Below are 14,772 nucleotides of genomic sequence, written 5' to 3'. Positions count from 1 at the left end.
GTGTCTGTCCAGCCTCCCCTACTCCCCCCCTCCGCGTAGGGAGAGAGGGAGACGGGCCCGGCCCGGGTGGAGCGAGCAAGGACAGACCTCCCTCCCCCCAACTCTATGGGAGAGTGGGGGGAGGGCAAGGCGACTGGGAACGGGCGTCTGGCTGTACCGCGATCACAGGGTGACCACGGTACGATAACACGACATAAACAACGAAATCGATAGCCTAGGCTAATGCAACAAACTGATCAGCAAGATGCAACTGATGCAACAAAACTGATAATAAGGAAGCAACAAACTGATGGGGACCATGTGACCATAAACCTAGGCTAAGATAAACGTACCAATACCAGACGCCCTAGGCTAAACCAATATAAAATAAAATAAACAGAATACACAAAAGTAGGGGAAACAAATATAGGAAGAGAAAAAATCCAGGAGTGTACGACTATACGCCGACGCGGTGAAGGCTAAGCCGAGCTCTTTACCCAGTCGAAGAGCTCCAGAAGCAAGGCTTCGAAGGAGAAGGCTCGCGCTACCATCCGAGTCGCGCCTTCTCCCGCCTCCGCTGCCCCCTCTCCGGCTATGCCGGCAGGGGTGGCAAGCACCAGCTCCTGCGTTCCCTCTCCTGTCTCACCAGGAATGATGGAGCAGGTAGGAGTGATGGTAGGTTCCCAAATTTCAGCTTGGGGAACACGTTTTTGAGCAGATGTTCGCGCAATTGTCGAGCAGTCTGTCTCAAACTGGGACAGACGGTCCAGGAACTCTCTAATAGAATGAGAGAGAATGAGGATCGGGTAGCTGGGCTATCCCAGGCTCCTCCCCCAGTCCCTCCCCTGCTTCTAGCACGGGGATTCTCCAACTTCCGCCTTACGACTCCTTGCCAGCTTCTCTATGGACAATCCATGGAGAGTAGCGGCCTACGCTCCTTTTAAGGACGGGATGATTTCGATCCCGGAGTTGGCACTCGAAGGATTGAGGACTTCGAGTTCTATCCTCCGGGTCTGTCACAGCCTTTCGATCGGGTATGCTAGGCTGACGCCAACGGCTCTTACGAGAGAGGACAAGATCTCGAAGGAGTCAGTCCTATACAGTAGAGATCACGCCCAACGGGAATGGGTTCACTGCCTTGAGGACTGGGAGTGTACTAAACACTAGACTCCAGGCCTATAAGAGCCCCTTCACTATTTTCGCGACGGAAGAGGAGGTCTCTCTTCCGTTCGCCACGAAACTTGTGGAGAAGGCTCTTCAGGCAGTCCTCAAGGATGAGCCCGTTCCACAGTTTGAGAGAGTCGGAGTCTACTTCTCCACTCTTCTTTCCCCCGCCTTCGGAGAGTTATGGGAAAACCTGCCAGCTACTTTCACGCTGGGTAAACTCAAGCCGGACTGCGCTATGGACCAGTTCGGTGAGAAGTTACCTAGGCTGCCGATTCCCTAATCCAGGCAGAGTTCGATGCGCGAACTAGGTTTGGCAGGTCCCTTAACTCTCTTATCGTTACGGAAATGGCTGCTCTTTCATACGCTAACGAACCGCTGTTCAAGATCCTGGCGAAATCGCAGTTTCAGACGGTTCTGTTAGACGCCTTTGACTTCTTCCAAGCCAGGAGGAACTGTCGGAAGCATGTTCTTCAAGAGTGCACTATCAGGCACGAGCCTAATAGACTCTTGGCTGCGAGCATGTGGGGAGCGGATCTCTTCCCAGAGTCCGCAGTGAACGAAGTCCACCACGAAGCTGCTAGACTCAACCAGAGCCTTAGAGCTAGGTGGGGTATTTCCTCTAAGAGGAAACAGGAATCCGTTCCCACTGCTGGCAAGAAACCAAAGAAGGCTGGTAAGAGGTTCCAGCCATATAAAAAAACTCCAGCATCAGCAGCAGTTTTGTGCAGCAGTCCCAGTTACCCAACAGGGACAACCTGCTACATCTAAGCAAAACCCAGCCTTTCCTCTGGTGCCCCAGCAATCGCAACCTTCGACTCTTCCTACGCTATCTCGCCTGCCTTTAACCCTGCTTATGAGGCTCAAGGCTACTCTCAACCGAGGGGTATGGGCGAGATGGTTACTTTCGTCACCGTGGCGCAGGAAGGGGCACAAGGAGTAAGCAGTTCAGAGGAGGGCGTGGTGGCCAACCCGCCCATCAGCAATGAGGCTCCCCAGGTAGGAGGGAGGCTGTTCCTCTCCGCCACAGGTGGGGGTTCAGCAGTTGGGCACAGAGCATAGTGTCCAAAGGATTAGGCTGGAAGCTGGATCAATTTTTTTTTTCCAAGATCCTCCTCCAATCAAATCATTTCATCAGATACCGTCAAAGGAATTGATAGATACGCGGGAAGAACTCCTTCAGAAAGGAGCTATTGCGAGAGTCAAACATCTAAAATTCAAGGTCGCTTATTCAGCGTGCCAAAGAAAGGCTCACAAAAAGAAGGGTAATCTTAGACTTGTCAAAGCTAAACTCTTTCATTCGCTGCGACAAGTTCAAGATGCTTACCCTCTCGCAAGTAAGGACCTTACTTCCGCGTGGAGCCGTCACATGCTCCATCGATCTTACAGACGCATACTATCATATCCCTATAGCCAGGCACTTCCGCCCATTCATAGGATTCAGGCTAGGAAATCAGACATTCTCATTCAAAGTGATGCCCTTCGGTCTGAATGTAGCCCCCAGGGTATTCACAAAGATAGCAGAAGTGGTTGTACAACAATTGAGAGCTCAGGGAATCATGGTAGCGGCATACCTCGACGATTGGTTGATCTGGGCACCAACAGTCGAGGAATGTCTCAAAGCTACCAAAAAGGTAGTTCACTTTCTGGAACATCTGGGTGGGGTTCCAGATAAACAAAACGAAATCCAGACTTATTTTTCCGGAATCTCGTTTTTCAGTGGCTAGGAATCCAATGGGATTTGTCCTCCCACAATCTATCAATTCCAGTGGTCAAACGGAAGGAAATAGCAAAATCTGTCAGGCAATTTCTCAAATGCAAACAAACGTCAAGAAGAAACCAGGAGAGAATCCTAGGGTCTCTTCAGTTTGCTTCGGTAACAGATATCCTTCTGAAAGCAAGGCTGAAAGATATAAATCGAATTTGGCGGTCAAAAGCAAACTCCAAATATCGATACAAGTTGTCAGTAATTCCACAGATCCTCCGCAAACAACTACGGCCTTGGTCAAAAGTAAAGAACTTAGCCAAGAAAGTACCCCCTTCAATATCCCCGCTCCCCAGTGTTAACCATTCACGATCGGATGCATTCCCGCCCGGTGAGGGGGGGATACTCTCAGTTCAAACAGGTTCAGGGGACTTGGTCAGTTCAATTTCGCCAGCTCCACATAAACGTGTTGGAAGCAATGGCAGTATTTCTTACTCTGAAGAGACTTGCTGCTTCCCCCGAAGAAGTCTCATCTAAGGCTAGTTTTGGACAGTGCAGTGGTAGTTCATTGCATCAACAGAGGAGGGTCCAAATCCAAGCATGTGAACCATGTCATGATAGCCATCTTTGCATTAGCAAGCAAACACAAATGGCATCTGTCTGCCACTCACCTGGCAGAGTAAGAAATGTGATAGCAGACGCCCTGTCCCGGTCAGTTCCTCTGGAATCAGAGTGGTCTCTGGACGTCGGGTCATTCCAGTGGGTAAGCCGGAGAGTCCCAGGTCTCCAAGTGGATCTCTTCGCCTCACAAGCGAACCACAAGCTCCCTTGCTATGTGGCCCCCAACCTGGACCCTCTGGCTTATGCCACGGACGCCCTGTCGTTGGATTGGAATCAGTGGAGGAGAATTTATGTTTTTCCTCCAGTGAATCTTCTCTTGAAAGTCCTAGACAAACTAAGGTCTTTCAAAGGGATAGTAGCTCTGATTGCACCGGACTGGCCCAGGAGCAACTGGTATCCTCTTCTTTTGGAATTGGGTCTCCGACCTCAACGGATCCCCAATCCCAACATCACAATCAGTACAAATGAGGACTGTGTTCGCTTCCTCAGGAACTCTCCAGACCCTAACTTTATGGACTTCATGAAGTTTGCGGCTAATAAAGATGCTGACATTGATCCACAGAATATTCTCTTCCTAGAATCAGATAAGAGAGAGTCAACCCATTAGACAATATGACTCAGCTGTTAAAAAATAAAAATTAGCAATCTTTCTTGAGAGAATCGAACACTACAACCATGACAGTTAATTTGGCTATATCCTTTTTCAGATCCTTATTTGAAAAAGGTTTAGCAGCTAGCACGATTACCACTCATAAGTCGGCTTTGAAGAAAATCTTTCAGGTAGGTTTTCAGATAGATTTGACTGATTCTTATTTCACATCTATCCCTAAAGCCTGTGCTAGACTTAGACCTTCTCAGAGGCCTACTACAGTTTCATGGTTCTTAAATGATGTCCTCAAACTAGCTTCAGATACTGACAACTCATCTTGTACATTCATAATGCTCCTGAGGAAGACATTATTCTTATTAAGCCTAGCCTCAGGAGCTAGAATTTCAGAACTGTCGGCTCTATCCAGGGATGCGGGTCATGTGGAATTCCTCCCATCAGGAGAAGTTCTACTGGCTCCGGATCGTAGCTTTTAGCCAAAAATGAAGATCCTCTTGCAAGGTGGGCTCCTTGGAAGGTTATCCCACTTCCACAGGATCCTTCTCTCTCTGCCAGTATCAACTCTTAGAGCCTTTCTATCTCGTACTTCTTCTAGATCCTCGGGTGCTCTCTTCATGAGAGAAAAAGGTGGTACTTTATCAGTTAAAGGCATTAGACAACAAATCCTTTACTTCATTAAACAGCCAACCCTGAGTCATTCCCGCAAAAGCACATGATATCAGGGGAGTAGCCACCTCAATTAAATTATTTCCAACATATGAACTTTGAGGATCTTAAAAAGTATACTGGATGGAAATCCCCGACAGTCTTTAAACGGCATTATTTAAAGTCCTTGGAATCTTTAAAGTTTTCAGCAGTAGCAGCGGGAAACATAGTTTCCCCTGATACTGCTTAGTAGTTGTAGTATTGATCCAGGTCTCCTTTCTACCTACTTCAACCAACATGCCTCAACCTTTCGTCAGGCTACTCAACATCATAGCCTTAGCCGTTGTGTCTTATAGTGGTTTGTCCCTTATTTTTTTGCTAGGGACAACCACCCTTGTACTAATATGTACTTCAGTGTTCCTACCCTTATTTTTATGCTAGGTAGGCCACAATATGTTTGTATAAATTCTCCATTGGGTTTGTGATAAGTTTCAGTCACAATGTGTTTGTATATATTTGAATTAATTGTATTAATTGTATTAATGATGGACTTGAGTGTACCTACCCTTATTTTTATGCTAGGGTAGGACACATGTATGTATATAATTGTAATTATATATTCTAATTAAGTAAATCCAAAAAATTTCCTTATTTTACATGCATATTTATAAATTTTTATTATCTACCATTTAGTACTTTAAGTTTACTAACATTCTGTTATTGATTATTGTAATAAGTTAGTTTTAAGTGCTTAATTTGTATGCTGTATTTTGATTTACTTATATTATATCCATCATTTTAATCTGTTTTTCATTATTTCCTTTTCCATCTTGTCTGTTTCTCTGGTACTCTTTCATAGGCCGACACGAGCTGAGCCCAGAAAAGGGATTTTGACGAAGGAAAAATCTATTTCTGGGTGATTGGCTCGTGTCGCCCTATGAAACCCATCCCTTTTTTATGGTTTGTTTTCCCCCCCCTTGCAGGACAAGATGTATTTTGGTTTTAATTAAGGGGATGCGACCGCTAGGGGCGCTGCTGTCCGTGGCGTCCTCTAGTAGTAGTAGTAGAGGCTGCATCGCCCGTTGGTATCGGCTCTCTCTTGGGGGGATTCTGATAGGGAAGTTCTAATTGGTGTTTGTCTCGTGGTAGTGTTCCACACTCGCCCCTATATCATACCGACACTTCTTTTTAAGAGTGAGCGAGTCAGTTTTACTGACATTTTCTTAATTTTGTTTTTCTCTGGTAATTTTAGGCTAATTTTACCTAGAAAGAATGATGTTAAGGATTACTTTCATAGGTCGACACGAGCCAATCACCCTGAAATAGATTTTGTTTTTCCTTCGTCAAAAATCCCTTTTTTTAAAAAATTTTTTAAAAATTTTTTTACGTCCGCGCGCTACAAATTCATGCATCATTTTGTGATATTTTCTCTGTGTTGCTTTTATCGTTTTAAAATGTGTTATATACCAAAATGATTGCAATTTAGTGCACATTACAACGAAAAAAAGTAACTTGTTACCTCTAACCGTTTTGCGCACAGCGCGATTTGAATACAATTACATATATACAAAATTTTGTTTTTGCGATATCATATATCGCATTATTTAGATATGATAATGATAATTTTTTTCATTTCTGATGGTTGCATACTAAACTTCAAGCAATGACAAAAAAAGGAGCCAAAAATGAACTCTTAATCTTGAAAACTAAGCGCGCTGTGATTTTTTGAAAAAAATATTTTTTCCTCTTCCGCGCTCACTCTCAAACCCCTCCGGCATACGGGAGTCATTTTTTTATTTACCGCTCCGGCGTAAGAGGGTTAATAAAAAAAAAACATTAGGTAAAGATAGAATAAAGAATAGAAATGAATGGTTATTATACTGTTTGGTAGTTTCAGTAGTTGAAGAGAGATAATGAAAATTTATGGCTTAATGTGTACTAGGAAAAGTGATTGCTTGGCGATCGTTCGATACTCGTAAGTGCTGGATGTAAACTGAAGTTTGGAAGCTTTTTTTTTGTTTGTTTATTTTAGTTAATGGTTACTTAATAATTATTTGAAATGAGTACATGCAATACATTTAATAAAAAAATTGTGAATTAGATATCATAAAATATGAAATAAATCAGACTGCTATCATCGAAGCCAACAAATACATATTTTTTAGAATTCTTCTTCTGTTTTAATATTACGTTACGTATATGTTTCATTATAGCTGTCAGTAACTCGGTATCTCCATTAGGTAAAGATAGAATAAAGAATAGAAATGATTAGTTATTATACTGTTTGGTAGTTTCATTAGTTGAAGAGAGATACTAATGAAAATTTATGGCTTACTGTGTCCTAGGAAAAGTGATTGCTTGGCATTCGTTCGGTACTTGTAAGAGCTGAATGTAAACAATCGATTGGAAGGTTTTTTTTTGTTTTTTTGTGTATTATAGTTAATGATTAATTAATAATTATTTGAAATGAGTACATACTGATTATTTATACATTTTATTGGCATATTCTAAGCTTTTAGCTTCTTAGGTTTAGATGCCAGAATCATAGACTAGGCTACAGTAGCAACCGCTAACATAGGCTAGGCTTATTGCTAAGGGACATATGCTAAAGTCCTAATATATGCAGTAAAAATGGGGTTGAACATTACATGCAGTTGAATATTACTCAAGTATGTACAGTATTTTGCCTTTTTGGAGTCATATTTCTTCCGTTGGATCGGCGTCGTAACCCTAGAACATGTGTTGCAGGCCTGGAAATATAATTTACTGGGGTGTTTTTGGAGGGCTTGGAACGGATTAGCCATTTTACATGTAAAATGTGGTCCAAGATACGAAAACCTCATGATACGAAGGGAGCCTCGGAATGGATTAATTTCGTATCTCGAGGTACTACTGTACATAAAATATGTTGTAACATCTTCCTCATCAAACTTTGGTACTAATTTCAACACTGCACTCATACCTAAGCTATCAGCTTCATTTTCATTCTAGCCTGTCTGACTGTTACGAGTATTTTGCCTTAACCGAGCAATTTCCAACTCAAGCATACATTCTTTCTCTCTTTCTTACTGCTGCATTACCAACATTTCTCTCTATTGCTGCATTTTCATTGCTTCTCTCTCTTGCTGCATTTTCATTGCTTCTCTCTCTTTCTCTTGTTGCATTTCTCTCTCAGCAGCTTTCTCCTCTCTCAGCTGCTCTTTCCTCTCTCTCAGCCGCTCTTTCATCTCTCTCATACTTTTCTCTCTCTTTCCTCTCAACATGCTCACGGAGATCATTCCCCTCTAGACCTAGAAGCTTACCCGACTCAATAAACTCTTTCACCATCTCACTCATTCTGGTTCTTTCTATATTCTCCCTGTTTCAAACTGTTACAGTGCTGATAGCCTAAGCAAGGTCGCCACAATGTTATGGCCCGTGAGAGGTCCGCTACAGGTTCGATATTATAGAAAACAAAAAGAATTCAACACCAGCAGTTGAAACTGGGGATACGAAGGTTTATTTACAAGCTTACTAACAAAGATAAATGCAGAATGGTGTCTCCTATTCACATAAAAAAGGCAAAATCTTACAATGCGTGAACTAGGGAAACGGTGGGGTAATGAAAGTACTTGCCGGCCAGTTTTGCAACTCGAAGCGATGGCTTCACAAAAGGAGAACTGCAATTGCAGACGACTTCTTGACTCCGTATTGCAGAAAATAATGTCTATTCTTGATACTCAAAGGGCAGGAACTTCTCAAAACCTCTCACAGAACGTTTCTTCTCTGAAGTCTTGCTCAACGTCGAAATAACTCGGTCGTCCACTCCTGACGACGACTTGACCAGAATTTGACCAATTCTCGGGCGCCCTTTTCCTCTCTGATCCTTCGTATGTCCCTTCTCCTCATCTCTCTCTCGGATGATCTCTGATCTCTGCTGCTGAGCTCTCACTGATCAGATCTGTGACTCTCTGATGATGATCTCTGCTGCTGCTGCTCTCTCACTGATAATCTGATCTGTGGCTCTTACTGATGATCTGCCTTCTCCTACTTCATGAGTCGTATTTATACAGTGACCTGGGAGCGGGGCCTAGGCAAACGTCACAGACTCCCGAGATTACGGGAACGATTTAGAAGTTTCTCGACGAAGTATTGCATCAGAAATCGCGGTGTTCCTCACGTCACATCAGCGCCTGTCAAGTTCCACAACACTCCTGCCGATTCTAGAACCATCATGAGAACAGGCAACTCCAACAACATGCTCAAATGCCTCCTTGCTGCAGAACTTCTTGAAAATGCGTTTTCCTTTCCTTTAACTCGCTATTCTTTGCTATGAAGTTCCTTTCCTTTAACTCGCTATTCTTTGCTATGAAGCGCTTACCATGACAATGATCCAGGTACACCATAGTAAGTAACCTCCTATGGAGCTAGAGAGGCTGCAGTTTTTCCAAGGCTTAGAGATAAAGAGGAAGATGTTAGATAATAGTAAAGAAATATCTGTCAAAGAATTGAGATGATAGACATAAGCAGTTAGCAGCTGTCAAGGTCACATGTGTTGGGAGAAGTAATGGAATAAACCAAAACACTTAAAAATAAAAAGTATGACATTGTGTCTACACTGCCATGATAGATGCATAATTTTGCAGTTTAATTTTTTGTGAATGTCTGAGTCAGGATATCTTTTTTTATACTTAATTTTAACCTTGATATTTCCCTTACCTCAGTTTATACTGTAAAGCCTACAAATGTATGTGTATTGTAGGTAGGCTGTTTTACACACTCCTTACCTTGGTTTTATACGCTACTTTTTTTTTTATCAGTATCTTATTATTTTTGTGATTACCTTTTTACCTAATTTTCCATGCTAATCTCCTTTTTCAGGTAATCACAAAGTCTGCTTACTTGCCTCATGATGCAACAATCTTGCCTGTATATAATCCTTTGCCCGGGAGCTGGTTTGCTGCTGCATACATTCCAAATTGGAATGAACAGATGCAACAGGAGGTATGTCCAAATTGATTTCCGTCATAGATTTGTTCTACACATACCTATCATGTCTTTTCCTTGTGTGCAAAGAAGCTACTTGAATGTAAAGAGGATGTTATAAGGATATCCAGGTGGTCAGTGGAATGTCTTTGTTTGCAGACTTCAACTAATAACAGTAAAACTTTTATTCCCAATAAATTAACTTGTGATATTCCCAATAAACCAATTTGTTGGTCTTTCTGTTGAAAATCAATGTCATTAATGTTAATTAATTTTTATTAATTTGAGTTAGCTTACTTACAAAGGATGGGTGGCTATTTGCAGTCACCCCAGGGTTGAAACCTGTTAATTTCTGTGGGGTTGAAAACACGCGAGTTAGCGTTCAAATAAGTGTATATATATGGAAATCAAGCTACACAGTAAGCTTTCTGGGTTCGACCTGTGTCTGCCAGTGAAAAGTTCCAGTAGCTCTCTTTTCCAAGTATAAATAGATCCTAAATATACCAGAGAAAAAACTAGCATGGAATGCTGAAGTTACTACCCTCAGCTCGATCACCCCCAAGGGCGTCGGTATAAACACTTGGGCGAGTGGAAGCCACTTCTCACAGGACATCTGCCAATTAGAGGACTCCTTTCAAAGTCCCTTCCATGGCGAGAGCTGTTACAACGGCTACCCCCTCTGCCTTCCGCTTGCTACTACTACTACTACCACGCCGCCATCTTTGGTGTGTTAGCACGTGTCTTAGCTGCTCCCTTGGTGCCTTATTTTGTCGAAGCCATGTCTACCGTAGAGCTCCCTGCTTCTTCACCCAAGTTGAGTATTCCATTTTGTGTTTTCGTAATTCTTATGGTTATGATGCATCCCTTTTTTAGCCTTCGGCCCCTTGAAATACGCACTGGGGTGCTGCTAGGTCATCCGCCATTTTGGGTGCATCATCAGACGCGTGCATTGTTGTTACTGGTTAATTCTTGTTATTTTATTGTTATTTTAATTTTATTTTTGTTTTATTACGGTTATCATTACCATTTTCATATTACGTGCTTTATTCACCCACCGACTGAGTCGGATTTCGGTTTGTATTTTTAAGGTAGGCCTAACACGCTCATGACGTCCTCTGGGGTTCTTAAATTGTTGGTTAATTCATATTCTAGCCTCTGGCTTCTCCTCAGCCCCTCAAGAGCGTGTTTGTGCCCCTCTGTGCCTATTCTTTTCTGGGCTCAGTTCGTGTCGCTGCGTGAAATAATCCTTAAGTTCATTATTTCTAAGGTAAATGAAGCTAACACATACCAGAGAAAAAAAATAAATTCAGGAGGATGTCAGTATAACTGACTCGCTCACCCTAAAAAAAAAAAAAAAAAAAAAAAAAAAAAAGAGGGTGTCGGTATGGTATCTGGGGCGAGTGAGACCACTACTACGAACCTCTTGCCATTTAGAATTCTCCTACACCAAAATCCCCCTCCTGAGAGAGCTGATCCATAGGCAGGGACGGCAACTACTACTACTACGCCCCGCACCACGCCGACTGCCGCGCCTCTGGTGGTCATCCTTTTTCGTTAGCCGAACTAGGTAACACGTGCCATCTTTTGCTCTGTGTTTTGTGCCATTTCCTTTGGATTTATCTCCACCATGGAACGCGCAGCTATCGCCGCAGCTAAGTTAAGTAACCCGAAAGGTCTGGATTTAGTTTTGTCAGCCAGAGGCCCTTATTTACCGTTTTTTAGGTCCGAAATACGGCCATCTGGTCTGGCGCATGGCGGCCAACGGCTCGCCTCATGTTTGGTTAGATTTCCCGGTCCTCTATACCGAGACATCTTCCGTAGTTTTTACCTTTCATGGGATTTTATCAAGTGTTACACTAGTTCCCATTATCTTTTACATCGTATGTAGGGATTTCATAGCCTATACCTTAGATCTCGTTCATGCATGCATGTCTCTTTGTCTAGGTGTGTAGGCGCTAGAGTGATTATTTATTTTTCCTGGTCCAGCATCCTGGCTATTCCCCTCCATCTACGTGTCGGCTAAGGCTAGCTTTTGAGTAGTTGGCTGTTTTCTTCGGGAACTAGCTTACTCCTCCTGGACATCTCTTTCTCTCTCACTTGTGTTTTCCCTCTCTCTCTCTTTCTAACGATGTAAAAGTTTTTATTTATTTATCATATTTTATGTTGGGTTAGCATTTAGGGCGACCAGTCCCTAGGCGGTTTTGTTGCATTAGATCTTAATCTGCAGTTTTGTTGCATTATCGCCCCGTGGTCCTTCGGGCTCATGTGGTCGCTGGCCTAGTTGGTTTTGTTGCATTATCACCTCTTGGTCCACATGCGATCGCGTGATGCCTCTGGTTGCCCTAGTCCCAGTCCCCTTCCCTCCCTCCCCAGCGGTAGGGGGGGGCTCTGTCCTGGCTCGCTTACGGTCGCCATGGCAACCATCCGAGCAACTCTCCCCCCTCCCCCCAGCCAAGGGGGTCACGGGAGTTTGGGACAGCTGGGAGCACTGGTGGGCCGCATGTTCTCTCCTCGGGCTCTGGAGGAGCTCCGGCGTGGTCGGGGGTTGGGGTTGGCCACCCCCCCCTCCGGTCGCTTCGGGTCTTCTCCGGCGTGCCTTGGGTCTGATCTCTCTCCCTCCTCTCATGATCTTACCCCTCCGCCAGCGGACGGAGCACCTGCTTTCCATCCGGGTGTACCTTTGTTGTCGGGAGCGTTTTCAGTTGGTCCTAGAAGCTTTCCCTATCTTACGTATCCCCTTCCGGCTCCCGGCGGAGCGCTTGCTTGCCATCCGGGCGCTCCTCTAGTAGTTGTGATGATTTGTATGATGGAGCTACACGCTCCTCATCTATGTAACCTTTTCCTAGTCTAAGTATGGGGCATCCTCCTCCGTTCTCCGGCGTGGTATACTACTCCTTGAAACTCTCTATGGGTGTATATAAACATCTGGTTGAATCATACTCCTCTCTCCGGTGTACACCGGAGTTCCCAACCAGCTATTTAGGTCCTAAACCTTCTTTCACACGGAGTTCAGGGGTGGATTATGCCCAATAAATTTAGACTACTCCGGCATGCAACGGAGTATCACAGCAGCCCTGTGAGTGTATAACGTTGATACTTAGGTATCTTTCCACTTACAGGCTACTAACTGTCAGGAGGTGGGGTGTAACGCCGTCCTCCAGGACCCCTGCGGGCATGAGGTCTGCAGGACTCACGCTCCGTGCGCTACCCGCCACAATGAGCTGATTGTCTGGCATCACAAGGCTTGTACCATTTGCTACGAGTTGGTGAGCCAGTTTTTGGATGGAGTAAGTATATATCGGTGTCAGGTTTGTTCCTTTCATGACATATATACTGTCATATATCTTAACTTTAAGTTACATATGGTCATATTCATCTTTGTTAATGATCCGTCCTCGGGGCTTCGTTGTAAGGACTACAATGACCCTCTTTTCCAGGCTGCCGCCGTTAAGGAAGTCGCGTCGGCTACCCTGAAGGCCTGGGTGGGAGGCTTTGGGAAGAACGCCTCCAAAGGACAGCCCTATATGCTGGACAAGAAGCTGGCTGTCCTGATTTTCCCAGGCGGGAAGTCGACGGGGTATGTGGACCCCGCCGCGGCAGCTCTGACAATCGCCTCTGTACAACAGCAAGTGGAACAAGCCTTGATCGAGGGAGGAGGCCAAGACATCGTGGCGGATGTAGCTACTTTAGATTTAAATATAGCGCCAATGATGGTAGGTGCAGAGGATTTATTAGTTGAGGTAGGTTTGTTGGGCGCCCAAGGGCTTCCCTTGGGTGACTCTGGATCTTCTTCCCCTGTTCCTTCATCTTCCTCCTTCCAAGGCTTTACGGGATCGGAGATCCCTACTAGTACGCCTGCTGCATCTGTGACCCCCAAGGCAAAGGGGCACAGAGAGCAGAAGACCCTTCAGAAGACGTCGTCCAAAAAGACGTCGTCGTCTTCTACTTCTCTTAAGACTCCGGCTTCCCATCCCAGAGCAGAGAAAGGGAAGTCGTCATCGTCTTCACATTCTAAAGGGTCGAGAGGTAAGTCCTCTAAGGAGAAGGCCCGCGCTCCCGCCGAGCCTGTACCTTCTCCCGCTGCTGCCAGGGTCGTGTTACCTGGTACCTTCGATCCTGCTGCATTTTCGGCAGGAGTTATGCAGCAAGTAGGTGGTTTGGTCGGATCTCTTAGTACGAGATTCAAGCAGATGTTCGCACAAATCTCTACCTCTCTTAACCAGTTGGGACAATCCATCCAGAACCTAACTGAACGAGTGTCTGACCAGGAGAATCGCCTGGCAGGCCTGAACCAGGCACCTCAGGCCGACCCCCCGGTAGCAGGAGCTGGTCTTGCCCAGCTGCCGGACTATGACACCCTCCCTGCCTTCTCTATGAATAATCCTTGGAGGGTAGCAGCTTATGCTCCCTTCAAGGACGGCATGATCTCTATTCAGAAATGTGGAACTCGAAGGATCGAGGACTTCGAGTTCCACCCAGCCGACTTACAGCCTCCTTTCATGGGATATGCGAGGCTGACGGAGACAGCCTTAAATAGGGAAGACAAAATCCCAAAAGAAAGTGCTGTATAGCCAGGACCAGGCTCAGAGGGAATGGGTGCATTGCTTGGAGGACTGGGACTGCACTAATACCAGACTCCAAGCATTCAAGAGCCCGTTTACTATCTTTGCCACAGAGGAGGAGGCACCACTTCCCTTTACGACAAAGATAGCAGAGATCACAATGCAGGCGGGCATGAAGGATGAACCCCTTCCACAGCTAAGGGAATCGGAACCTACGTCTCCTCTCTTCCCTGCTTTTGGTGATTTTTGGGAGAACCTACTGGCCACTTTTACGGTAGGTAAACTCAAGCCGGACTGTGCCATGGAACAGTTTGGGGAGAGGTTACCCAGATTACCAGATAACCTCATTCAGGCAGAGTTTGAGGCGAGAACCAGGCTAGGCAGAATGCTCAATACCCTGGTTATGACGGAAGTGGCTGCTTTGATGTACGGCACGGAGCCTCTTTTTAAACTCCTAGCCAAATCGCAAACTCCAACGGTTCAAGCGGACTTGTACGAGTTTATAGTGGCAAGAAGGAACTGCC

General features: G+C 44.8%; 1 protein-coding gene across 3 annotated transcripts in view; it reads left to right on the top strand.

The window, feature by feature from the left end:
- LOC135202485 (uncharacterized) overlaps nt 1–14,772 on the top strand; it is a 135,066-nt gene that overhangs the window by 27,057 nt on the left and 93,237 nt on the right. For 2 of the 3 annotated variants that reach the window (XM_064231899.1, XM_064231896.1), the window contains exon 2: nt 9,582–9,704. In XM_064231899.1, coding sequence (XP_064087969.1) covers nt 9,582–9,704 — 123 coding nt within the window. Of the gene's footprint in view, nt 1–9,579; nt 9,705–14,772 lie in introns of those variants that run through there. The other variant, XM_064231897.1, reaches the window with a different exon arrangement.

This window comes from Macrobrachium nipponense, chromosome 30 (assembly GCF_015104395.2).
Source record: "Macrobrachium nipponense isolate FS-2020 chromosome 30, ASM1510439v2, whole genome shotgun sequence".
Classification (NCBI taxonomy): domain Eukaryota; kingdom Metazoa; phylum Arthropoda; class Malacostraca; order Decapoda; family Palaemonidae; genus Macrobrachium; species Macrobrachium nipponense.
The sequence above is the reverse complement of the archived record's forward strand: the minus strand, read 5'-3'. Positions and strand labels throughout refer to the sequence as shown.